Source organism: Salvelinus namaycush, chromosome 2 (assembly GCF_016432855.1).
Source record: "Salvelinus namaycush isolate Seneca chromosome 2, SaNama_1.0, whole genome shotgun sequence".
NCBI classification, from domain to species: Eukaryota; Metazoa; Chordata; class Actinopteri; order Salmoniformes; family Salmonidae; genus Salvelinus; species Salvelinus namaycush.
The window spans coordinates 55563375-55591321 of record NC_052308.1 but is presented as its reverse complement, the minus strand read 5'-3'; the positions used below and the strand labels follow the sequence as shown (position 1 = coordinate 55591321).

General features: G+C 43.4%; 1 protein-coding gene and 1 long non-coding RNA gene across 2 annotated transcripts; both read right to left on the bottom strand.

The window, feature by feature from the left end:
• Positions 1-321: 321 nt before the first annotated feature.
• On the bottom strand, positions 322-9931 carry LOC120064652 (14-3-3 protein beta/alpha-1). The gene is made up of 6 exons (XM_039015280.1): positions 9798-9931; positions 4923-5223; positions 4472-4595; positions 3858-4021; positions 2227-2322; positions 322-2084 (listed from the first exon to the last, which is right to left on the bottom strand). The coding sequence occupies exons 2-6, from the start codon at positions 5214-5216 to the stop codon at positions 2028-2030; spliced, it is 735 nt and encodes a 244-aa protein (XP_038871208.1). The 5' UTR covers positions 5217-5223; positions 9798-9931; the 3' UTR covers positions 322-2027.
• Positions 9932-25340: 15409 nt separating this feature from the next.
• On the bottom strand, positions 25341-27381 carry LOC120026722. Its single transcript, XR_005473227.1, has 3 exons — positions 27340-27381; positions 25634-25874; positions 25341-25427 (listed from the first exon to the last, which is right to left on the bottom strand). It is a non-coding gene; the product is annotated as an uncharacterized LOC120026722 (long non-coding RNA).
• Positions 27382-27947: the final 566 nt, after the last annotated feature.

Genomic DNA, 27947 nt, shown 5'->3' with positions numbered 1-27947 from the left:
AAATGTTTTGTCATACCAGTGGTATACGGTCTGATATACCACAGCTTTCACCCAATCAACTCAAACTACTCGGTTTAAAATATTCAAGAGCCCTTAGACAGGAACAAATAAAAATAGGACGCCTGAGGAAAAGATTAAGCCTTCTTTCTGAGGTGGAATGCAATTTTTCTGTCAAATAAGTAGCCAATGTTTTAATTGGACATTAAATAACGCTTAAGACTTTTTCAAGGAACAATTTGATGGTTTTCAACTGGTGTTTTAGGTAGCAACTCCATCAGAGACACAAACCAGTGGTTATAAAAACAAAACAGGAACATTTGGAACTGATAAAACTTTTATTTCACTTTAAATTGTCTTTTACATTTCCTGATAACATGTAAGGTGAAACTAGAACTGTTTTAAAAGACATACACAAATTTTGTTTTACGTCAATAACCAGTTTTTTTGTTTGTTTGTATTTTTTTTATGCTAGTCTAAAATGTCACAACCACGTGCGCACTAAGCAATAAAACCGTCACAGAAGCAAACTTTAGGCAGAATACCGGTCAGTAAAAATAAAGCAATTGGAGATACCAGATATACAGACAGGCTCGGTTCCACATTCACTACTGCATTTTTTTTTTTTTTTTTTTAAATCAAGCGTAGAATAACTGCCATTTGTTCAGCTAAAAGGGGAGATTTTTCTTCAGTGCATGAAACATTGTCTTCAGCAAGACCGACTGAGACAGATCAATTCTACACCTAAGTGGAATGTTATGGTGATGACAAGGTATTGTGACACTGAGTGAATTCAGCTACCTCTTAAGGGTCCGTGCACTACTCCAGAATCTAACCCATCCACTGACCGCATTCCACTATAATATGGTCTCCTCTGGAGATACACAAAACAAAAGCATCAATGCCATCTCTGACTATGATAGACAACCTCCTTACACAACTTACATTAGGGGACTTGCTTACACACTCGTCGTGGGCAAAAGCATACATTCGCTTAGATATCATTTCATGAAGGAAACTGGTCAGTTTGTACTGTCAGCATAAGGCTATCAAGATAGGCTTGAATAACCAAGACGTCAAAGTTCAACGCAACGGCTTTAAGGTGTTTCTTTGCAAGCAGGTTAACATTACATTTAAGACAGATTTATATTTACCGCAAATGTTTACAATTTACAGTTGAGCCAAAGTGTGAGTCATTAATACACAAAGCAAAAAGTAACATTTAAGAACAAACAAGGATCATTGTACTGATTTCAAACAGCACCTTTATGACAGCTGTTCAGGAGAATGTTCCAGGTTTGTTCAAAAAAGGTATATTGTCTTAATGTTAGGTTCTGATGGAATGTTAAATTTTTCTTATTTTTAACTGGACAGATGTGGAATGGCAAAACCTACAGTAGGGTCCCTTTTATTCATTTTAATTCCATATGCAAAATAAACAAACAATACACAGCAATACGCATGTTAGTCAGTGTCACAATACAGCCCGTTATACCATTCTGTATGAGGCCACAGCAGAATTGCACTGCTACTCAAACCATACAGTCCTGAATTTTATCGTCCAGAATGTGATTATGTGGAGAATAACTAAGCATCACAGTGTTTGTTGAAAATAAACAGACAGTTTAATACATTTTCTGAGTCAAACCAGCAATCGCTAGTACACTAGGAAAGCAAAAAATGGATACTATAAATGCATAACTTGCTAGGTGAAAGAACATATATTTTTTTAATGTTTGGAGGGAATCAAAAGGAAGGGAGGTGGAGGAGGGAATGGCCATGCCACTCAACGGGGCAATTTTATAATTTTTTTCTCCTCACAAAACAAGACTCGGCTTGTTAACAACTGAGTGTTACCCTGTTGCCTTGGAGCATATCGGAGAAAGGGCACAACTGGTAGGTCAGGTACAATTCATGCTGCTTGTCATACAGAAAGGAAGAGGCTGGATGGAGCGGGAATGTACGGGCTGTATATGTGTAAGAGAAGAGAGAGAAGGGTGTGGGTGGAATAACAGTGAAGTGCAACGCCTTTAGTTCTCCCCTTCGCCGGCATCCCCCTCATCACCCTGGTTTTCTGATGTCCACAGCTGCAGAGGGGGAGAAAAACAAATCCAACCATTGAGTTCATTGGATTCATACACTCGAGGTATTCAGTTCCAAGAGTATCAAACTATTATGCATTTGAATGGCATTACATCGACAAGGCGTGTATTGGCAGTAAGCACTTACAGTGAGGTTGTCCCTTAGTAGCTGCATGATCAGGGTGCTGTCTTTGTAAGAGTCCTCGTTCAAGGTGTCAAGCTCGGCGATCGCTTCGTCGAAAGCCTAGAGGGAAAACAGACATATGGAAGGGGGTAAAAAATATGTTCTAAAAGACCCAGAATACGAAAACCTACAATGCCTCAAACAGGTTTTAAATGTATTACCCCTAAAAAGGGCTTACCAACTAACAAATCGTGGCATACCAGATGACAAAGCACCATCCATTAAAGTCTATTTTTGATTCAATATCTGGCAAATGCCAACAGCACGAGCACCGTTGTTGAAGATCAGGTTTGTGTCACGTACACTACATGACCAAAAGTATGTGGACACCTGGTCATCGAACATCTCATTTCAAAATCATTGGCATTAATATTGAGTTGGTCCCCCCTCTTTGCTGCTAAAACAGCCTCCACTCTTCTAGGAAGGCTTTCCACTAGATGTTGGAACATCGCTGAGCATTAGTGGGGTCGGGCACTGATGTTGGGCAATTAGGCCTGGCTTGCAGGCCTAAGGTGTTTGGTGAGGTTGAGGTCAGGGCTCTGTGCAGGCCAGTCAAGTTCTTCAACACCGATCTCGACAAACCATTTCTGTATGGACCTCGCTTTGTGCACGGGGGCATTGTCATGCTGAAACAGGAAAGGGCCTTCCCCAAACTGTTGCCACAACATTGGAAGCACAGAATCGTCTAGAATGTCAGTGTATGCTGTAGCATTAAGATTTTCCTTCACTGGAACTAAGGGGCCTAGCCCGAACCATGAAAAACAGACCCCAGACCATTATTCCGCCTCCACCAAACTTTAGTGGGCACTATTCATTTGGGCAGGTAGCGTTTTCCTGGCATCCGCCAAACCCAGGTTCGTCCGTCAGACTGCCAGATGGTGAAGCGTGATTCTTCACTGCAGAGAACGCGTTTCCACTGCTCCACAGTCCAATGGCGGCGAGCTTTACACCACTCCAGCCGACACTTGGCATTGCGCATGGTGATCTTAGGCTTGTGTGTGGCTGCTCAGCCATGGAAACCCATTTCATGAAGCTCCTGGCGAACAGTTATTTTGCTGATGTTGCTTCCAGAGGCAGTTTGGAACTCAGTAGTGAGTGTTGCAACCGAGGACAGACAAATTTTTTACCCTCTATGCGCTTCTTTGTCCTAACACTTCGCGGCTGAGCCATTGTTGCTCCTATAAGTTCGCACTTCACAATAACAGCACTTGCAGTTGACCGGGGCAGCTCTAGAAGGGCAGAAATTTGACCAACTGACTAGTTGGAAAGGTTGCATCCTATGACGGTGCCACGTTGAAAGATACTAAGCGCTTCAGTAAGGTCATTCTACTGCCAATGTTTGTCTATGGGGATTGCATGGCTGTATGCTCAATTTTATACATCTGTCAGCAACTGGTGTGGCTGAAATAGCGGAATCCACTAATTTGAAGGGGTGTCCACATACTTTTGTATCTATAGTGTAGCTGAGCAGGAGGAGCGTGTTTGTGCTCTGTATTGATTCGGTTAGGCCAGACTCATGCTGATCACACAGGCGCTGCTGTGTGATGGAGGAACGTGTGTGTGTTTGTGCGAGAGAGTGTATAACGGTGCCCCACCGCCTTCGCCAAACTGCAGGCCTGCTCGGGGGAGTTGAGGATCTCATAGTAGAAGACAGAAAAGTTGAGAGCGAGCCCCAGCCTGATGGGGTGTGTCGGCTGCATGTCCTTCTTGCTGATGTCAAAGGCCTCCTGGTAGGCCTGCTGGGAGTTCTCCACTGTGGCTGTGACAGAGAGGGAGAAGAGGTCCAATTAATTAACGGCATCATGCTTTTGTTGAAGTGAATCCATGTTTAATTTCACAGCCCATCTCCTGTATAATGGATACTGCTTAAACATTGTCTAGATCTTACGGGGCGGCACATAGCCTAGTGGTTAGAGCGTTGAGCCAGTAACCGAAAGGTTGCTAGATCGAATCCCCAAGCTGACAAGGTAAAAATCTGTCGTTCTGTCCCTGAACAAGGGACACCCACTGTTCCTAGGCCGTAATTGTAAATAAGAATTTGTTCTCAACTGACTTGCCTAGTTGAATAAAGGTTAAATAAAAGTACTATGAGGACATCAAATTGGAGGTTTTGCTTATTTCCATGAAAATCAGAGGTTGAAAAAAGTGGCTGATTAACGAATATGGGTGACTCAGAAGCTTCCCCATTGAACAGAGATGATCAACTTACTCTTCTTTGATTCTCCAGATGCCACCTCAGACAGATATCTGTAGTAGTCACCTTTCATTTTAAGGTAGAACACCTTGCTTTCTGCCTGAGTCGCATTGGCAATGAGGTAATTGTCGAGGAGTGCCTAAAACAGAAAAAAAGAGAGGTTGGTTGGGTGTCAGTCAACTCAAGTCCGCCCTTTCAACACACAGGACCAAACAAAAGATGAACCCAAAATAGATTATGCTTTGTAACCTGGCTTTGGGGTCAAATTCATTCCAGCTCACAATCAGAATGCCTAATGAAAAATTCCTGTAGGGCATTCCCAAATTGCCTGGACTCTAAATGAACAGAACTATTAATGAATTGAAATAAAGCCCCAGTGTTACACTCATCCCCATAACATCACGGGACCCTTCATTTAAGAGCGAGGGGGGCCCATAGGGAGTAGCAAGCGGCTGCGCTCTCTCACCAGCACGTCCTTGCAGATGTCCTGCAGCTCGGCCTCAATCTTCTCGCGGTACTCGCGTGCCATCTGCTGCTTCTTCTCGTTGCCCTCGGTCTTCTGCTCGATGCTGGAGATGACACGCCAGGAGGAGCGACGCGCACCCACCACGTTCTTGTAGGCCACCGACAGCAGGTTGCGCTCCTCGTTGGAGAGCTCGCCACCCTGCTCCGTCACCGCCTTCATAGCCGCCGCCATGTCGTCATAGCGCTCGGCCTGCTCGGCCAGCTTAGCCTTCTGTACCAGGTCGTTCTTGTCCATGTCGAGGCTGTGAAAGGGCACAGAGTTGTGGTCATAGTCACAGCAAGCAACATAGCCATCATAAAATTGAGAAACACTGGGGTCATTGTCAATTCAGTCAATTGACAATGACTGAAATTAAATAAACTTGAGTAAACTTGCCTTTCAATGCTTTTTAATTTCAGTTTACTTCCCGATTGAATTGAAATGGAATTGACATCAACCCCGCTACATCTCTGGACATGCTATCGGGTTGTCTATATATCAGAAATGAGGCCCTCCCTTAACAGAGAGAAGTATGTACTAATATTTGGCCCAATTACTGATTATTCAATAGGCTAGGTATTAAAACTGATTAATAAAATCAGAACATTATATGTCAACATGAAAAACCTTTCAGATACCACCCAGGAGTTACTCCAAAGTTATTTCCTTAGGGGCCATACTTGTGAACCTTGCTTAGACCATGGTTTAAACCATTGGTCTAAAATGGCTAGCTGCTAGCTTTTCTCATAGGCGAACCTGGCCAAATTAACCAGCTGAGCAGATAATTATATCCGGTAACAAAATAACAACCTATCAGAGACCTTAAACAGTAGAGCCACCATCCAATTGCATTTGTTCCATTAGGCCACCAGAGGCAGATTGTTAAACAATTCAAATTCTTGGTTTAATTTGTTACCTATGGTCTAAAATGGAGAGTGTCGATATATTTTAGCATAATGCTGCCTTTGACTAGGCTACTGACATCATACAAAATTCTAAAGGGTTTTCTCATACACTACCGGTCAAAAGTTTTAGAACACTTACTCATTCAAGGGTTTTTCTTAATTTTTTACTATTCTACACTGTAGAATAATAGTGAAGACATCAAAACAATTAAATAACATATGGAATCATGTAGTAACCAAAAAAAAGTGTTAAATCAAAATATATTTTATATGAGATTCTTCAAAGTAGCCACCCTTTGCCTTGACAGCTTTGCACACTTGGCATTCTCTCAAACCATTGTTTGGGCTGAGCATGACCGCAGACTGAAGGAAAAGCAGCCAACAAGTTCTCAGCATATGTATACTCCTTCAATACTGTTGGAAAAGTATTCCAGGTGAAGCTGGTTGAGAGAATGCCAAGTGTGCAAAGCTGTCAAGGCAAAGGGTGGTTAATTGAAGAATCTCAAATATAAAATATATTTCGATTTGTTTAACACTTTTTTGGTTACTACATGATTCCATAAGCGTTATTTCATAGTTTTGATGTCTCACTAGTATTCTGCAATGTAGAAAATAGTAAAAATAAGGAAAAACCCTTGAATGAGTAGGTGTTCTAAAACTTTTGACCGGTAGTATACATGACCAAATTACATGTTTTTGATCATCCATTTAACAGACATCCATGTACTTTTACAAAAAAAAACAGGCACATATAACTTTGTATTGAGACATCGTGTGTTGTCAAATATAAGTTTATTTTAAGGAGGAAAGCCTCCACTGCTGGTCCTCGAGTGAAATAGTGAAATAGTGAAAATGTGACGAAGTAGAGAATCGAGATGCATATAAAACCTTGTATAATTAAGTGTACACATCTACATAATTTCCGGTATATTCATTGTAGTGATGAACATTTCTGTATTACGCCTATCATATAGCCTGTGTTTTGGTCTGAGTGACTCCAAGATGCTCCTTTCATATTATTAATTTACTAATTTATTAATTTAAGTGTTGCCTGTTCTTCGATTCACAATACAACCACAATTAGTGTAGGCCTAATAAATAATAAATAGATAATAAATAATAGCAGTGTAGGCTACACTAAAGTTCCATATGCAATAGATTATAGCAAGGAGGACACCATATGGTGTGAATGCGTGCAATGTTCAACCTATAGTAGGCTAGCCTATATCAACACCATTTTTGGACATGATACGCTAGCCAAGCTAAAAACACATCCATGACAATGAAGATAGCTCTATTGTTGATCTGAATGTCTATATAGGCTAGGCCAGTCAGTCAACAGCTTTGTGTTGCAGGAAAGCATGATCAGATTTTGTGTCTTTTACTGCATCAGCTTCATTCGTTTTTAAGCCAGGTTTCACCTCAGTGAATTCTTGGAGTAGCTGCGCCCTCTACTGGACACTTGGTGAACCTAGCCTGACCAGCCAATTTACCAGGGCCTAAAATAAACATCCACTACCTGCCAAATGCGTGTAGATTTTGGCGTTGGCGGGTTAAATGTCTATTTCACCAGCCACGTTGGCGGGTGGTCAGGGCTCCACCGTGCGAGTATTTCACTCGCATTTGTGAATAGAAATAGTTAAGTATGATCACATTTATAGTAAAATAAATTATGCAGTAGCTGTTTAAAGTATTTCTGCCGTTTTGTTTCATAGCTGGTAAATTAATTGCACAAAGTATAAAAACTACGAATCCTATATAGCCTATTCCACCTCGCTCTGCAACACTGCCAGGCTGGGGGCTGTGCGCACGTGAAGAGCAGATTGAAAGATTCATTTTTTTAAATATTTTTTTTTAGAAGTGCTGCACACAGGCATAAAAGTTGGTCTAAAACAAACATCTACTGAAGTGAGACTTTGTCCTTGTGTTTCTTTGCTATTTACATTGTTTTGTTCACATGCTAGGTTGTTTTTCTATGTTTGAGCTTTAACTGCTAGGGAAGAGAAGACAACGCTTATTCTACTAGTCAGACAATCTCACAGGCACAAACATGACTTGAGTCGCACTACAACGGTAACCTTACGCCCTTAAAGGGGCATTTGTCTAATCTGTGATATTTTGGATAAAGAACACATCACAAAAAAAGAAAAACAATAACCCACATTACTTCTCATTAAAAATACATTTGTTTTAGAAACATTACAAAGCATGCTCATCCGTTCGTTTGTGTTTTCTTGGTGAAATTTGTGTGAAAAAATATGTTGGCTGGTAAAAAAAAATCTGAGAGGCTGGTAGATTTTTAAAATCTACCTGTCCCAGTGGCTGGTGTACCAAAAAGTAAATGTTATGCCCTGCCATTTACACGTGACAAGGCTAGATTATTATTATAAAAATGTTGTAGGCATAACCCACTCGTAGGCAAGTATACACATCCATGCAGCCTCATATGCTAAGACATTATTAGGCCCTAGCAGTGTGTTTGTGAAAAAGGCTGACGAAATCGTAAATTCATCTTGCAGATGCTAAATGCTTTCAACTGTCGATCAAGTCCCATTGGGGCTCTAGGAAGTTTTAGGCCATAATCAGAAGACCATCTTTAAACAAGGGTTTCCCAAACTCAGTCCCCGTGTGCACATTTTGGTTTTTGCCCTAGCACTACACAACTGATTAAAATAACCAACTCATCATCAAGCTTTGATTATTTGAATCAGCTGTGTACTGCTAGAACAAAAACCTAAATGTGTCCCCAAGGAGAACCCCAGGCCCGAATTTGGGAAACACTGTAACAAATAACCATTATAGGAAATTAACCTTATCACTTTGTTTAAATTTGAGGTGAAACACAGCTCTAGACTTACACCTAGAGCAAGGAATGTTTCTAATGCACTAGACACCAATAGAAAATAACATGAAATGGTCACAGTACTCAGTGACAACGCCGCAGGGGATCTTAGCTATATTGTTTTACCCATATAATTAATAGGATCTATTGTTTAACCAGTGTATTATTATGTTAACTACAAGCTTATTATGGCCGCTAAGTCAATTTTGACTCTGATTTGTCACTTGCGTTAGTTTATTTACAATTCCTGGAATACTATGACAGTATGGTATCCTAAAATACCAAGGCCAAACGTCTTAATTGCCACTGTATTAGTTATTATCGATATAAAACCGATAACATGACAACCTGCTATTCTTTAATCACGGATTTAGCAATGGAACGTCCATGGCGGAAATACTGCAGCATTGCCCTATAAGATCCGTAGGCAACCTCATTGCTAAGGCGCTAGCTAGCGTGCTATATTCCAGTCCATTGAATATGTTGGTAGTTGGCTAGCTACGCCCTCTGTCGCATTCCCTTGCGGAATTTTAAGATGGAGCGATACCGTTAGCAAACCAACTAACGTTAGCTAGCGTAATTGAATGCAACCAATGAGTTGGATTTACTAAAATGTCCTTTTAATTCGTTATAAGCACCAGTTTTATTTTATTGTTCACGAATCGCAAAGGCCTGTGTATTGCAGTCCAGTCACTAGTGAAATTCGCTGGAGATAGCGTCAAGTTAGCATTAGCTTGCTAGCGTTGGTAAGATATCTTGATTTCACGACGACCAGGATGGGAACGTTAGCCTGGCAAAATGTGTTTTTCAGTCTCTATACACATTTCATTATGGAACACTTTTTGATTCATATATTGCATGGCAGATCTCCCCTATTGGCTTACAATAATCTAAATCCTAGCTAGTTTGTGAGCTCTAGTTCGCCATTCAATCACACGTCTCGGCCTAAGTCATTGTACCCAGCCCCAAACCACAATAGGCACCTTCCGCCATAGATAGCGATTTGAGCCATTGTTGGGTTATGGGCCCAAAATGCTTTACCTTACCCATGAAATAATACTAGAATCGACTTTATGCAAGTAAACTCACATTTAGAATGTATTTTGAATCTTGCTTTTTTTTTCTCTGAACGATGGGAGTATCAAGCTGTCCTCGGTTCGCTGCTCGGGATATTCAGGGCAGTACCACTTCCGCCTGCGCTGACACTTCCACTTCCGCTTCCTCTAAACCCCACCCTCCCCCGCCAGTATCTATGGTAACAGCACTCCGGGGTTTTCAGAGAGTTGTACAGGGTCGTTGACGTCATAAAGACTACGGGAACCACTATAGAATGACGTATGTGGTCACCATAGTTACTGCAGAGAAGAGGGCGAAGCAAAACATGTTTTTACAATTAACCTTTGTTTAACTAGGCAAGTCAGTTAAGAACAAATTCTTATTTACAATGACGGCCTACACAAGAGGGATAACTGGGCCCAAAATCGTGTTTTTTTTGGCTCACCAAGCGAGGAGTTTTTGTATGGAGGTCAATGGGAGTGTCAAATTTTGTAATAAAAAATGTATGTCTTATTTGCTACGTGTGGCTTACTTGATGTAATATAAGTTTCATAATGATTAAGGTAGCTACGAGTATATCCCTATAAGTAGGACACGTGACATCCTGGCAACTGAGAAAAAAACACTTTGTATCAGACTTGTGCCTGATCGTCACTACCACGAACACAAAGTCATAAACCCCGCCTATTTCTACTATCTCCCTTCTAAAATATGATTTTAAACCTAACACGAACCTTAACCTACACTGCTAACCTTATGCCCAACTTTTAAATTAAAAACCCAAAAGCACATTGTTGTCATTCATTTTTCGATAGCCAATTTTGACTTTGTGGCTGTGCTAACTAGGAAACCGTTGTGCCTGTTGTCCACACAGAATATTGGCTATGATGGTCCCACCTCATCTTGCCTCCTCCCGACTGCCTTCCATTTTTGAAGACATTTATTTTCATTGTGTGGAGTAGCTGATCAATACAATGGATAATCTGTGGTTACTGTCTCCAGGAGACAGTTGACAGTCAGATATTATGCTGCGTTCATATCATGTTGGAAATTTGCCGCGTTTACATCATGTCGGAAACTCGTACCTCAGAGTTCAAATGAATGTATATTATTGACATTTTATTAGTCTTACTTTTTTTATTTCACCAGGTAGGCCAGTTGAGAACAAGTTCTCATTTACAACTGCGACCTGGCCAAGATAAAGCAAAGCAGTGCGACACAAACAACAATACAGAGTTACACATGGAATAAACAAATGTACAGTCAATAACACAATTGAAAAAATCTATATACAGTGTGTGCAAATGAGGTAAGATTAGGGAGGTAAGGCAATAAATAGGCCGTAGCGGCGAAATAATGACCGTTTAGCAATTAACACTGGAGTGATAGATGTGCAGAAGATGAATGTGCAAGTAGAGATACTGGGGTGCAAAGGAGCAAAAAAACAATATGGGGATGGGGTAGTTGGATGGGCTATTTACAGATGGGCTATGTACAGGTGCAATGATCGGTAAGCTGCTCTGACAGCTGATGCTTAAAGTTAGTGAGAGAGATATGAGCCTCCAGCTTCAGTGGTTTTTGTAATTCGTTCCAGTCATTGGCAGCAGAGAACTGGAAGGAGAGGCGGCCAAAGGGCATGCTACGGGTGGGTGCTGCTATGGTGACCAGTGAGCTGAGATAAGGCGGGGCTTTAACTAGCAAAGACTTATAGATGACCTGGAGCCAGTGGGTTTGGCAACGAATATGAAGCGAGGGCCAGCCAACGAGAGCATACAGGTCGCAGTGGTGGGTAGTATATACAAAACGGATGGCACTGTGATAGACTGCATCCAATTTTCTGAGTAGAGTGTTGGAGGCTATTTTGTAAATGACGTCGCCGATTTCAAGGATCGATAGGATAGTCTGTTTTACGAGGGTATGTTTGGCAGCATGAGTGAAGGATGCTTTGTTGCGAAATAGGAAGCCGATTCTAGATTTAATTTTGGATTGGAGATGCTTAATGTGAGTCTGGAAGGAGAGTTTATTGTTTGGGGGCCTCCCATCCAAATCACTAAAGAGTTGATCTGAGAGAAGATTATGTGAATTAAATGTTTTCCGACCAATTAAGTCGATGAAGATATTAATAAAGGAAAAAAAATGTGAGGAAATCACTACCGAAATGATATAATCTCCTGTGCTACACTCCAGTGCTACACACGCAACGAACACTCTGGATCATTGCTACTCTCCCTTCTGGGACGGCTACAAAGCCCTCCCACGCCCTTCTTTCGGTAAATTAAATCATGCCTCCATTCCGCTCTTCCCCACCTACAGGCAGAAACTTAAGCAGGAAGTACCCATGTTAAGGACTGTTCAACGTTCGTCTGACCAATCGAAATCTATGCTTCAAAATTGTTTTGATCATGCGGACTGTGAAATGTTCCAGGTCGCCTCTGAGAATAGTATCGACATATACACTGACTTGGTGACTGGGTTCATCAGGAAGTGCATAGAGGATGTTGTTCCTGCTGTGATGATTAGAACTTATCCAAACCAAAAACCGTGGATAGATGGCAGAATTCGCGAAAACTGAACCACCTAATTGAACCTCGACAAGGTGACTGGGAACATGGACGTATACAAACAGACCAGCTATGACCTCCATAAGGCAATCAAAGAGGCAAAACGAAAGTACAGGGACAAAGTGGAGTAGCAATTCAACAAGTCAGACATAAGATATATGTGGCAGGGATTCCAGACAACCACGGATTGTCTGGACACCAATGCCTCGCTCCGGGACAAGCTAAACACCTTCATCACCCGCTTCGAGGAAAACAACACCAAACCGCCAACATGGGACTCCGCTGCTCTCAAGGATCAATACATTCTTTACATTTTTATATGTTGCGTTTATATTTTTGTGTGTATACAGTGCATTCGGAAAGTATTCAGACCCCTTGACTTTTTCCACATTTTGTTACGTTACAACCTTATTCTAAAATGGATTAAATAGTTTTCCCCCCCTTACCAATATACACACAATACCCCATAATGACAAAGCAAAAACAGTATTTTAGAAATTTTTGCTAATTTATTAACATTATAAAACTGAAATATTGCATTAACGTAAGTATTCAGACTCTTTACTCAGAACTTTGTTGAAGCACCTTTGGCAGTGATTACAGCCTCAAGCCTTCTTGGGAATGACACTACAAGCTTGGCATACGTGTATTTGGGGAGTTTCTCCCATTCTTCTCTGCAGATCCTCTCAAGCTCTCTCAGGTTGGATGGGGAGCATCACTACACAGCTTTTTCAGGTCTCTCCAGAGATGTTTGATCGGGTTCAAGTCCGGACTCTAGCTGGGCCACTCAAGGACATTCAGAGACTTGTCCCTAAGACACTCCTGCGTTGTCTTGGCTGTGTGCTTAGGGTTGTTGTCCTGTTGGTAGGTGAACCTTCAACCCAGTCTGAGGTCCTGAGCTCCATTGAGCAGGTTTTCATCAAGGATCTCTCTGTACTTTGCTCCGTTCATCTTTTCCTCGATCCTGACTAAGTCTCCCAGCCGCTGAAAAACATCCCCACAGCCTGATGCTGCCACCACCATGCTTCACCGTAGGGATGGTGCCAGGTCTCATCCACACATGACGCTTGGCATTCAGGCCAAAGAGTTCAATCTTGGTTTCATCAGACCAGAGAATCTTGTTTCTCATAGTCAGAGTCCTTTAGGTGCCTTTTGGCAAACTTCAAGCGGGCTGTCATATGCCTTTTACTGAGGAATGGCTTCTGTCTGGCCACTCTACCATAAAGGCCTGATTGGTGGAGTGCTGCAGAGATGGTTGTTCTTCTGGAAGGTTCTCCCATTTCCACAGAGGAAGTCTGGAGCTCTGTCAGAGTGACCATTGGGTTCTTGGTCACGTCCCTGACCAAGGCCCTTCTGTTCAACGTTCGTCTGACCAATCTAAATTTATGCTTCAAGATTGTTTTGATTATGCTGACTGTGAAATGTTCCAGGTCGCCTCTGAGAATAGTGGTTTCATCAGTTTGGCCGGGTGGCCAGCTCTAAGAAGAGTCTTGGTGGTTCCAAACCGTTTCCATTTATGAATGATGGAGGCCATTGTGTTCTTGGAGACCTTCAATGCTGCAGACATTCCTGTCTTGGGGCTCTACAGACAATTCCTTCGACCTCATGGCTTGGTTTTTTCTCTGACATGCACTGTCAACTGTGGGACCTTATGTAGACCTTTCCAAATCATGTCCAATCAATTTAATTTACCACAGACTCTAATGAAGTTGTAGAAACATCTCAAGGATGATCAAAAGAAACTAGATGCACCTGAGCAAAATTTCGAGTCTCATAGCAAAGTGTCTGAATACTTATGTAAATAAGTTATTTCTGTTTTTGATTTTGAATAAACAAAAAATGTATGAATACATTTGCAGCCCAAATAAATGCTTTACAGAGTTCAAGTAACAGACACATCTCAACATCAACTGTTTAGAGGAGACTGCGTGAATCAGGCCTTCATGGTGAAATTGCTTCAAAGAAACCACTACTAAAGGACAACAATAATAAGAAGAGACTTGCTTGGGCCAAGAAACACAAGCAATGGACATTAGACCGGTGGAAATCTGTCCTTTGGTCTGATGAGTCCAAATTTGAGATTTTCGGTTTCAACTGCCGTGTCTTTGTGAGATGCAGAGTAGGTGAACGGATGATCTTCGCATGTGTGGTTCCCACCGTGAAGCATGGAGGAGGAGGTGTGATGGTGTGGGGGTACTTTGCTGGTGACACTGTCAGGGATTTATTTAGAATTCGAAGCACACTTAACCAGCATGGCTACCACAGCATTACGCAGCGATACGCCATCCCATCTGGTTTGCGCTTAGTGGGACTATCATTTGTTTTTCAACAGGACAATGACCCAACATACCTCCAGACTGTGTAAGGGCTATTTGACCAATAATGTGTGACATGGTGAGGTTGGACCCAGGTGCAGAGAAGAGACCAGACAAGGAATCAGCGGTTAAGGATAAACATAATACTTTACTGAGAAACGGTAACGGAAGGATCACAGTAACACTGGGAAAACAACAAACACCAAGTCTCGAAAACTCACTCAGGAGACAAACGCACACGGCACACAATTCAAGATTCAGCAAAGGACAACAGAAAACACACCTCTTTTAACAGGGAAATCATAATGAGTAAATCGTCAATGTCTCTAGGACTGTCTCTGCCACCCTCTGGTGACAGAAGGAACCATGACAGAAGGAGAGTGATGGAGTGCTGCATCAGATGACCTGGCCTACACAATCACCCGACCTCAACCCAATTGAGATGGTTTGGGATGAGTTGGACCGCAGAATCCGTAAACTCAGCCACGCTCAAGGTCCTAAACGATATCTTAACCGCCATCGATAAGAAACAATACTGTGCAGCCGTATTCATTGACCTGGCCAAGGCTTTCGACTCTGTCAATCACCACATCCTCATCGGCAGACTCGACAGCCTTGGTTTCTCAAATGATTGCCTTGCCTGGTTCACCAACTACTTCTCTGATAGAGTTCAGTGTGTCAAATCGGAGGGTCTGTTGTCCGGGCCTCTGGCAGTCTCTATGGGGGTGCCACAGGGTTCAATTCTTGGACCGACTCTCTTCTCTGGATACATCAATGATGTCGTTCTTGCTGCTGGTGAGTCTGATCCACCTCTACGCAGACGACACCATTCTGTATACTTCTGGCCCTTCTTTGGACACTGTGTTAACAACCCTCCAGGCGAGCTTCAATGCCATACAATTCTCCTTCCGTGGCCTCCAATTGCTCTTAAATACAAGTAAAACTAAATGCATGCTCTTCAACCGATTGCTGCCTGCACCTGCCCGCCTGTCCAACATCACTACTCTGGACGGCTCTGACTTAGAATATGTGGACAACTGCAAATACCTAGGTGTCTGGTTAGACTGTAAACTCTCCTTCCAGACTCACATCAAACATCTCCAATCCAAAGTTAAATCTAGAATAGGCTTCCTATTCCGCAACAAAGCATCCTTCACTCATGCTGCCAAACATACCCTTGTAAAACTGACCATCCTACCAATCCTCGACTTCGGTGATGTCATTTACAAAATAGCCTCCAATACCCTACTCAATAAATTGGATGCAGTCTATCACAGTGCCATCCGTTTTGTCACCAAAGCCTCATATACTACCCACCACTGCGACCTGTACACTCTCGTTGGCTGGCCCTCGCTTCATACTCGTCGCCAAACCCACTGGCTCCAGGTCATCTACAAGACCCTGCTAGGTAAAATCCCCCCTTATCTCAGCTCGCTGGTGACCATAGCAGCACCCACCTGTAGCACGCGCTCCAGCAGGTATATCTCTCTGGTCACCCCCAAAACCAATTCTTCCTTTGGCCGCCTCTCCTTCCAGTTCTCTGCTGCCAATGACTGGAACGAACTACAAAAATCTCTGAAACTGGAAACACTTATCTCCCTCACTAGCTTTAAGCACCAGGTGTCAGAGCAGCTCACAGATTACTGCACCTGTACATAGCCCATCTATAATTTAGCCCAAACAACTACCTTTTTCCCTACTGTATTTATTTATTTTGCTCCTTTGCACCCCATTGTTTCTATCTCTACTTTGCACATTCTTCCACTGCAAATCTACCATTCCAGTGTTTTACTTGCTATATTGTATTTACTTCGCAACCATGGCCTTTGTTTTGGCCTTCACCTCCCTTATCTCACCTCACTTGCTCACATTGTATATAGACTTATTTTTCTACTGTATTATTGACTGTATGTGTGTTTTACTCCATGTGTAACTCTGTGTTGTTGTATGTGTCGAACTGCTTTGCTTTATCTTGGCCAGGTCGCAATTGTAAATGAGAACTTGTTCTCAACTTGCCTACCTGGTTAAATAAAGGTGAAATAAAAATAAAAAAATAAAAAAAAGAGTGAAGGAAAAGCAGGCAACAAGTGCCCAGCATATGTGGGAACTCCTTCAAGACTGTTGGAAAAGCATTCCAGGTGAAGCTGGTTGAGAGAATGCCAAGAGTGTGCAAAGCTGTCATCAAGGCAAAGGGTGGCTACTTTGAAGAATCTAAAATCTAAAATATATTTCGATTTTTTTAACACCTTTTTGGTTACTACATGATTCTATATGTGTTATTTCATCGTTTTGATGTTTTCACTATTATTCTACAATGTAGAATAATGGTGGGATGCTGGCCTTCTAGGCAGAGTTCCTCTGTCCAGTGTCTGTGTTCTTTTGCCCATCTTAATCTTTTATATTTATTGGCCAGTCTGAGATATGACTTTTTCTTTGCAACTCTGCCTAGAAGGCTAGCATCCCGGAGCCACCTTTTCACTGTTAATGTTGAGACTGATGTTTTGCGGGTACTATTTGATGAAGCTGCCAGTTGAGGACTTGTGAGGCGTCTGTTTCTCAAACTAGACACTAATGTATTTGTCCTCTTGCTCAGTTGTGCACCGGTGCCTCCCACTCCTGTTTCTATTCTGGTTAGAGCCAATTTGCGCTGTTCTGTGAAGGCAGTAGTACACAGCGTTGTACGAGATCTTCAGTTTCTTGGCGATTTCTCGCATGGTATAGCCTTCATTTCTCAGAACAAGAATAGACTGACGAGTTTCAGAAGAAAGTTCTTTGTTTCTGGCCATTTTGAGCCTGTAATCGAACCCACAAATGCTAATGCTCCAGATACTCAGCTAGTCTAAAGAAGGCCAGTTTTATTGCTTCTTTAAATCAGAACAACATCATTACATCTTCAAACTAAGGGCAACCCACCGTGGTATGGCATTCCTGACAGGGAGACGTTAGCTGGCTGGCTACTATTGCCCCGTAGCACTCACTTCTGTCATCATGAATTGCTTTGAGAGACTAGTCAAGGATCATAGCACCTCCACCTTACCTGCCACCATAGACTCACTTCAATTTGCATACCGCCCCAATAGGTCCACAACGCCCGTGCTCAGGTCAATACAACGCTGGTCTGACCAATCGGATTCCACGCTTCAAGATTGCTTCGATCACGTGGACTGGGATATGTTCCGGATAGCCTCGGACAATAACATTGATGTATACGCTGTCTCGGTGAGCGAGTTAATTAGCAAGTGCATCGGAAATGTCGTACCTTCTGTGACTATTAAAACCTTCCCTAACCAGAAACCGTGAATTGATGGCAGCATTCGCATGAAACGGAAAGCGCGAACCACCGCTTTTAATCATGGCAAGGTGACCGGAAACACGACCGAATACAAACAGTGCAGCTATTCCCTCCGCAAGGCAATCAAACAAGCAAAGTGTCAATATAGAGACAAAGTAGAGTCGCAATTTAACGGCTCAAACACGAGACATATCTGGCAGGGTCTACAGTCAATCACGGATTTGCCAAGAGAATCCATTCACATGACAGGTGTGTCATATCAAGAAGCTGATTACACAGCACACCTTCTGCTGGAGACAATAAAAGGCACTCTAAAATGCACAATGCCACATATGTCTCAAGTTTTGAGGGGGCCTGCAATTGGCATGCTGACTGCAGGAATGTCCACCAGAGGTGTTGGTAGAGAATTTAACTTCTTCTGGCTGCAAGCCCTAAGTCGGGATCAATATGACAACAGCCACTTCAAGTGCAGGGCGCGAAATTCAAAATATATTTTTTAGAAATATTTAACTTTCACACATTAACAAGTCCAATACAGCAAATGAAAGGTACACATCTTGTGAATCCAGCCAACATGTCCGATTTTTAAAATGTTTTACAGCGAAAACAGCACGTATATTTATGTTAGCTCACCACCAAATACAAAAAAGGACAGACATTTTTCACAGCACAGGTAGCATGCAAAAAGCCAACCTAGCTAACCAAGAACCAACCAAACTAACCAACAAACAACTTCATCAGATGACAGTCTTATAACATGTTATTCAATAAATCTATGTTTTGTTCGAAAAATGTGCATATTTCAGGTATAAATCATAGTTTACATTGCAGCTACAATCAGAAATTGCACCGAAAGCAGACTGTAACGGTTTCTCTCCTCCTCTTCGTCTGAAGAGGAGGAGTAGGGATCAGACCAAAATGCAGCAGGTTTTGAAAACATAATGATTTATTAAACGATAAAGACGAACACGAAAAAACACTTGGAACGATACCAAAATAACAAAATGAACGTAGACAGACCTGAACTAGAGAACTTACATAATAACACGAAGAATGCACGAACAGGTACAGACTACAAACAACACGCTACAGTCCCGTGTGGTAAGAACAGACATACAGACACGGAAGACAACCACCCACAAACAAACAGTGTGAACAGCCTCCCTTTATATGGTTCTCAATCAGAGGAAACGTCAAACACCTGTCCCTGATTGAGAACCATATAAGGCTAATTACCAACGACCTAAACATAGAAACACAAAACATAGAATGCCCACCCCAACTCACGCCCTGACCAACTAAACACATACAAAAATAACAGACAACAGGTCAGGAACGTGACAGAACCCCCCCCCTCAAGGTGCGAACTCCGGGCGCACCCCTAAAACTCAAGGGGAGGGCCTGGGTGGGCATCTGTCCGCGGTGGCGGCTCTGGCGCAGGACGAGGACACCACTCCACCATTGTCTTTGTCCCCCTCCTTAGCGTCCTCCGAGTGGCGATCCTCGCCCCAACCCTGGTCTAGGAACCTTCACACCGGTCCCCCCTAGATAACTCAGAACATAGAGGTAGCTCAGGACAGAGAGGTAGCTCAGGACAGAGAGGTAGCTCAGGACAGAGAGGTAGCTCATGACAAAGAGGTAGCTCAGGACAGAGAGGTAACTCCGGACTACTGGCAGCTCCGGACTGAGTGGCCGCTCCGGACTGAGTGGCAGCTCCGGACTGAGTGGCAGCTCCGGACTGGGTGGCAGCTCCGGACTGGGTGGCAGCTCCGGACTGGGTGGCAGCTCCGGACTGGGTGGCAGCTCCGGACTGGGTGGCAGCTCATGACTGTAGGGCAGCTCATGACTGTAGGGCAGCTCATGACTGGAGGGCAGCTCATGACTGGAGGGCAGCTCATGACTGGAGGGCAGCTCATGACGGTAGGGCAGCTCATGACTGTAGGGCAGCTCATGACTGTAGGGCAGCTCATGACTGTAGGGCAGCTCTGGCAGCTCCTGACTGGCTGGCGGCTCTGGTAGCTCCTGACTGTCTGGCGGCTCTGGCAGCTCCTGACTGGCTGGCGGCTCTGGCAGCTCCTGACTGGCTGGCGTCTCAGGCAGCTCCTGACTGGCCGGCGGCTCTGGCAGCTCCTGACTGGCTGGCGGCTCTGGCAGCTCCTGACTGGCTGGCGGCTCTGGCAGCTCCTGACTGGCTGGCGGCTCTGGCAGCTCCTGTCTGGCGGAAGGCTCTGGCTGATCCTGTCTGGCGGAAGGCTCTGGCTGATCCTGTCTGGCGGAAGGCTCTGGCTGATCCTGTCTGGCGGAAGGCTCTGGCTGATCCTGTCTGGCGGAAGGTTCTGGCTGATCCTGTCTGGCGGAAGGCTCTGGCTGATCCTGTCTGGCGGAAGGCTTTGGCTGCTCCTGTCTGGCGGAAGGCTCTAGCGGCTCCTGTCTGGCGGAAGGCTCTAACGGCTCCTGTCTGGCGGACGGCTCTGAAGGCTCATGGCAGACGGGCGGCTTTACAGGCTCAGTACAGACGGGCGGCTTTGAAGGCTCAGTACAGACGGGCAGTTCATGCGGCGCTTTGCAGACGGACAGGTCAGACGGCGTTAGGCAGACGGGCAGTTCAGGCGCCGTTGGGCAGACGGGCAGTTCAGGCGCCGTTGGGCAGACGGGCAGTTCAGGCGCCGTTGGGCAGACGGGCAGTTCAGGCGCCGTTGGGCAGACGGGCAGTTCAGGCGCCGTTGGGCAGACGGGCAGTTCAGGCGCCGTTGGGCAGACGGGCAGTTCAGGCGCCGTTGGGCAGACGGGCAGTTCAGGCGCCGCTGGGCAGACGGCAGACTCTGGCCGGCTGAGACGCACTGTAGGCCTGATGCGTGGTGCCAGCACTGGTGGTACTGGGCTGGAGACACGCACCACAGGGAGAGTGCATGGAGGAACAAGAACAGGGCACACTGAGTTCTCGAGGCGCACTATAGAACTGGTGCGTGGTACCGGGACTGGTGGTACCGGGCTGAGGGCACGCACCTCAGGGCGAGTGCGGGGAGAATGATCAGTGCGTACAGGGCTCTGGAGACGCACAGGAGGCTTGATGCGTGGTGCCAGCACTGGTGGTACTGGGCTGGAGACACGCACCACAGGGAGAGTGCATGGAGGAGGAACAGGGCTCTGAAGACGCACAGGACTCTGGAGACGCACAGGAGGCTTGGTGCGTGGTGTAGGCACTGTCTTAACCAGACGGCTAGCACGCACCTCAGGACGAGTATGGAGAGCTGTTCCCGGTGACATTAACTCACCAACACGTTCAGTAGGACGGATGCCGTGCCTCATGCATCAAACCAGTACATCCCTCATAACTCTCTCCTCCAATTTCTCCATTAACTCCTTTACTGTCTCTGCGTCACTCACCTCCAAATCCGCCCTCACCGGCTCCTTATGGTAAGCAGGAGGAGTTGGCTCACGTCTCCTGACTGACCCAACTACACTCCCCGAGAACCCCCCCCCCAAGACATTTTTGGGTTTGACTCACGGGCTTCCAGCCTTCTTTCCGTGCTGCCTCCTCATATCGCCGCCTCTCCGCTTTCGCTGCCTCCAGCTCCGCTTTGGGGCGGCGACACTCCTCTGGTTCTGCCCAGGGTCCTTCTCCGTCTAGGATTTCCTCCCATGTCCATTCCTCCTTGTACACCTGCTGCTGTCGCTGCTGCCCGTTAACCCGCTGCTTGATCCTTCGTTGGTGGGTGGTTCTGTAACGGTTTCTCTCCTCCTCTTCGTCTGAAGAGGAGGAGTAGGGATCAGACCAAAATGCAGCAGGTTTTGAAAACATAATGATTTATTAAACGATAAAGACGAACACGAAAAAACACTTGGAACGATACCAAAATAACAAAACGAACGTAGACAGACCTGAACTAGAGAACTTACATAATAACACGAAGAACGCACGAACAGGTACAGACTACAAACAACACGCTACAGTCCCGTGTGGTAAGAACAGACATACAGACACGGAAGACAACCACCCACAAACAAACAGTGTGAACAGCCTCCCTTTATATGGTTCTCAATCAGAGGAAACATCAAACACCTGTCCCTGATTGAGAACCATATAAGGCTAATTACCAACGACCTAAACATAGAAACACAAAACATAGAATGCCCACCCCAACTCACGCCCTGACCAACTAAACACATACAAAAATAACAGACAACAGGTCAGGAACGTGACACAGACAGATAATTACAGACACCAACGCCAAATACCTAAATACTCATCATAAAACATTTCTGAAAAATACATAGTGTACAGCAAATGAAAGACAGGCATCTTGTGATTCCAGCCAATATTTCCGATTTATTAAGTGTTTTACAGCGAAAACACAATATAGCGTTATATTAGCTTACCACAATAGCCAGAAACACAAGCCATTTCCCAGCAGCAAAAGTTAGCGATCGTAACAAACCAGTAAAAGATATATAATTTTTGACTAACCTTGATATTCTTCATCAGATGACAGTCCTATAACATCAGGTTATACATACACTTATGTTTTGTTCGAAAATGTGCATATTTAGAGCTGAAATCAGTGGTTATACATTGTGCTAACGTAGCTACTTTTTCCCACAACGTCCGGATTTTTTTCTGACACTTTTTCTGACACACATATTCTGACCAAATAGCTATTCATAAACATAACTAAAAAATACATGTTGTATAGGAAATGATAGATCCACTAGTTCTTAATGCAATCGCCGTGTTAGAATTCTAAAAATAACTTCATTACCACATAAGGCTTACGTTATGGCGACCGAGTGCCCAAAACCTGGGCGCAAAACTAATAGTACACAGTTCGACAGATATATGAAATAACATCATAAAATGGGTCCTACTTTTGCTGATCTTCCATCAGAATGTTGTACAAGGTGTCCTTTGTCAAGAACAATCGTTGTTTGGATTTAGAACGTCCTTTTTCCCTCTTGAATTAGCAAGCGCACTAGCCAAGTGGCGCGAAGCTCTCCTTTCTGAACAAAGGCACACAACGCAACACGCCTAACGTCCCGAATAAATTTAAAAAATCTAATAAAACTATATTGAAAAAACATACTTTACGATGATATTGTCACATGTATCAAATAAAATCAAAGCCGGAGATAGTAGTCGCCTATAACGAAAGCTTTTCAGAAGGCAATTCCGGGTCCAACCTCGCGCCTTCCTGAAAACAGGAAATGGGTGACACGTCATTCCAAGACGATTTATTCCAACTCAGACCAAGATAAACACTCCATTTCTTCTCTCACAGCCTCTTGACATCCAGGGGAAGGTGTATGACGTGCATGTATACTAATACGTATCATGCCCATTTATAGGCAGGACCTAGAAGAGAGCATCGATTTCAGATTTTCCACTTCCTGGTCAGGAAGTTTGTGCCAAATGAGTTCTGTTTTACTCACAGATATAATTCAAACGGTTTTAGAAACTAGAGAGTGTTTTCTATTCAATAGTAATAATAATATGCATATTGTACGAGCAAGAATTGAGTACGAGGCCGTTTGAAATGGGCACCTTTTATCTGGCTACTCAATACTGCCCCTGCAGCCCAAACAGGTTAATGTTAATTTCTCTACCATAAGCCGCAACCAACGTCATTTTTGAGAATTTGGCAGTACGTCCAACCGGCCTCACAACCGCAGACCACATGTAACCACGCCAGCCCAGGACCTCCACATCCGGCTTGTTCACCTGCGGGATCATCTGAGACCAGCCACTCGGACAGCTGATGAAACTGTGGGTTTGCACAACCTAATCATTTCTGCACAAACTGTCAGAAACCATCTCAGGGAAGCTTATCTGCGTGCTCGACTGCAGTCAGTCTTGACCTGACTGTAGTTCGGCGATGTAACTGACTTCAGCGGGCAAATGCTCACCTTCGATGGCCGCTGGCACGCTGGAGAAGTGTGCTCTTCACTGTACCGGGCAGATGATAAGCCTCAAGTCTTGGGTACAAATGTTTTATACCAGTGTTTGCAATGGACTCGTATCAATGACCTACGAGTGGATCCCACTAGATGGCCAAGCTTCAAAGTCAAAATTGGCTATATTGTAAAAATGTATGAAAACAAAAAGGAGCTTTTTGGTCTTAATTTAAGGTTAGGGTTAGGCATAAGGTTAGCAGTCTGGTTAAAGGGATACTTCAGGGTTGCAACACTACTTAGCATTGGCTCGCAAAACTACCTCTAACTTCCTTCATACTGGGCACAGAGACATGCAGTTTTTATTCACAAGTTCATGTGACTTAGGGGAAGTAGATAAATGGCCTCATAGCCAAAATCGCGAATTATCCCTTTTAACGTTAAGACAACCCCTATAATGGTGCTCTTGACTGTGGTGCTGTGATGCTATGAAACAGCCAGCAGGGTGTACTAGAGGCTATGGTATTTTATTTCTTTCACGATTAAACTTAGCCTGCCTTGCCAAATTCTGCTAATAAGATCATCTTCAACATGATAACTTTCACATTTTGATATTGTTAAAAAAAAAAAAAATAGCACAAGTATCACTGATATAGAATTGGGGGCATTATGAGCACAATGTCAAGTGTTAAGATAGGCAAAATGAAAGGTTATAAATCTAATACCAAAAATGTTAGAACAGTTTATTTACATTGATCTGTTGTATGGTTTGCATCAACTGCAGAATTAATCGACGTCTTCAATAATCAGTTGAAAGAGTGATTAGTCTTACATATTCACATTTCCACTGAACTGTTTGTTGATATAAAAGCCTTTTTCTTGCAACAGTAAATATATTAAACAAGTAACACATTTCTCTATGACCTTGCTTAAAATTATTTACCATTATTTCAATAGGTAACCAATACATAATGTAATAACTTTACAGTGGCCTAAAAAATGTACTATTGGCAAACAATTGAGTGTCCTTCACAATATTGTAATTTTGCAGAGCGATTTGACAGACATAAATTCGACCGGGGTCAGCCCCAATTAATGCCCATCAAGACAGGACAGTCATTAAACAAAAAACTGTCTCTTTGGACCTATATATTGAGTTTGTGGTTTATTCAATTAAATTATCTTCTACTTTTTTCTTCAGTAAAGGAAGTTGAAGTTGAGATGGGACAGCTATCTGTATGGCCTCTTTAGCGAGCTTGGTACACAGCCACCGCCTCATCCACCTTGCAGATCTCTGGGGACTTAGGTGGAGCAGCTCGTAGTTGTCTAACTCCAGAAGTATGCCTGTGATCTTCCCAGCCAGACTGAGGAGCGTGATCAGGGTGAGAGATGCTCACCTCGAGAAATGGGGAACAAAACAGACCATCATTTAGTACTTTACACTGGAGGATTGCAAAATTCCAGTATGAGGCTAATAAAGTGAACTGAACAAAAGGATGCCAAACTCACCAAGCATCTGCTTCTGTTCCTGAGGACAAGCAGTTGCCAGCATGGAGGCCATCAGAGGCTCCTGGCCTTGGACATGGACAGCAGGCTGCTGCATGGGGGCCTATGGCAAGGCAATCATATGATGCAATGGGTTCTGTACACTGCCTGGGTACTTGTAGCGTTACTTGTAAAATGCTGAGAACTAGATATTCACGATTAAAGATGTGATTATAGCTAGTTATATCACTAATGTATTTTTCCAACTACAGACTGTACATGTTATGGGATCATTTAGGTATGAGGGGCTGCATCATCAGATATACGCACCCCTCCGTTGAGACAAAGCCGAAGCCCTTGCTGCGGCCACCCTCTGTTATCATCATCATTGCACTCGTGATCGTTCCAAAACTGGGAAAACTCCTTGCGAAGACGCTCATCATCCCAGTGATCGTCCTGCTTCATCTGCTCAAACTTGTGTATCGGCTCTGTCCGGCACTCTCCTTTCTTCTGGGTGGACCACACTGACCCGTCTTCCATTCAGCTCCTCCCCATTAATTTTAGCCACAACCTGAAGAGGTCATATACACTCCATTGAGACACTGGACTCACAGATACTGAAATCTATTCCATATCTAGACAGTGACAATAATGTATGGCATTACTCACCTTCTGTGATGATCATTGGATCATGATTAATTTTGCATCAATGCAATTTCATCTTTATTGACTAGCGTTGTATCAGTCTCAGATGCCATAATGGGACAGATACAACATTGCGATCTCAATACACCTTTATGCGACAACAATGGGTTTGGGTTTTTTGGGACATCAAATCATTCAACGGAAGGTGGATGTGGATGTGCTCCGGAATGGAGAGGAATATAATAATTCTGAAGGAGTATGGAAAGAACCAAAATGTACAAATGCAAGAGACAGTCAAATCAAGTTGTGGTAGGCCTACATCAACAATGCTTTATCACTGAAAGGGTATCAAGGCCGCACAAAAATGTATTGATACTGCATTGACACTAACCTGTAAGTTGATTGCTGTTTTCAGTTTTTGCAGTCTTAACTTGTTAACGACATTATAGTGTTAATGAAGCTCTTCAGCTTTCATGAAAACCCTGTTAAATTTCATGGGAGGACTATTATAGTCAAGAGAGTGGGAATGACAACAATTATAAACTGTCATTAAACAGCAGCAAACATTTCCCTCTAATCTTATCAATCTATATTTCGACAAAGGATGTTGAATTACCATCACTCCATTTTGTTTGATGTTATTTTTGATACTAATGATGCACCGATATGACCGATACTTACAATTTTAGCGGCCTTTTAAGCGTTCTAGTACAGTAAAATAGTTAACACACACACACACACGGACGCAGCGGTCTAAGGCACTGCATCTCAGTGCTAGAGGCGTCACTACAGTCTCTGGCTCGAATCCAGGCTGTGATTGGGCGGCACACAATTGGCCCTGCGTGGTCCGAGTCCCTGGTCTTTGTGGTTGAATCTGTGTTTGAAAATCACTGCTTGACGGAGGGGTCTTACAGATAAAGTGCCTTCGGAAAGTATTCAGACCCCTTGACTTTTTCCCAAAAAATATACGTTACAGCCTTATTATAAAATGGATTAAATAAAATTAAAATACTGACAAAACAAAAACAGAATTGTAGAAATTTTAGCAAATATATCAAAAGTAAAAAACTGATATCTTATTTACATAAGTACTCAGACCCTTGTGCGGCGCACAATTGGCCCAGCGTCCAAGGCCGTCATTGTAAATAAGAATTTGTTCTTAACGGACTTGCCTAGTTAAATAAAGGTTACACACACACACACACACACACACACACACACACACACACACACACACACACACACACACACACACACACACACACACACACACACACACACACACACACACACGCACACACACACACACTGACCAAAAAGTTATTTTGTTGGCAGTTACGTATGTCCCCGTTACCAGTAAAACACAATCAAAACCTATTTCTTTCACTTACTTGCTGTACTGTTTCGTTGTTCATTTGTTCAGTCGTTTCCTTCTCAACCAGGATTTCTATGGAACGCCATTTGGGTCTCTGCGTGTCAAAAAAGATACACGTCAAATAACACATCTGTTTCAGTAGCTATAGTTAGCTAGCTAACTATATAGCAAGGTGTCATCATCGAAAATAACCCTAATTTATAAAACAGTTCTTATTTGATTAATGGTGGTCGGACCCATCTATGTGAAGGTAGCCATAATAAGGATTAGCCACAATAGTGGACTTTGCGGTTAGCCTTCAAAATAAAAGTATGGCATAATTCTACAATTTGTATTAATTTGCATTACTGTCAATGACATAATTTTATTTTGAAGGCAAACCGCCTGTTCCACTATATTGCCTAATCCTTAATGTGGCTAGCTTCACAACACTAACCTCACTAGCCAAATAAAGCTAGCTGGCTGCTTATAACATTAGCTTTGGGCAACAGGGTTAAGTTGCTGACTAGCTATTTATTTTCATGAACTGAAGTTCAATTTCAATAGGCGAACAACAAGTGGCAACCTAGCTAATACTAACAAGGATTCCTAAATCATTGCTAAGAATAATGAAAATGACTGCAG

What these genes read in the sequence shown, in the direction of transcription:
- LOC120064652 (XM_039015280.1), bottom strand. Translation starts at nt 5,216, where the DNA reads ATGGACAAGAACGACCTGGTACAGAAGGCTAAGCTGGCCGAGCAGGCC. An exon ending in ATCTGGAGAATCAAAGAAGA is followed by an intron (nt 4,022 to 4,471) that starts GTAAGTTGATCA and finishes TCTCTGTCACAG; the next exon opens with CCACAGTGGAGAACTCCCAG. An exon ending in TACTAAGGGACAACCTCACT is followed by an intron (nt 2,085 to 2,226) that starts GTAAGTGCTTAC and finishes CCCCCTCTGCAG; the next exon opens with CTGTGGACATCAGAAAACCA.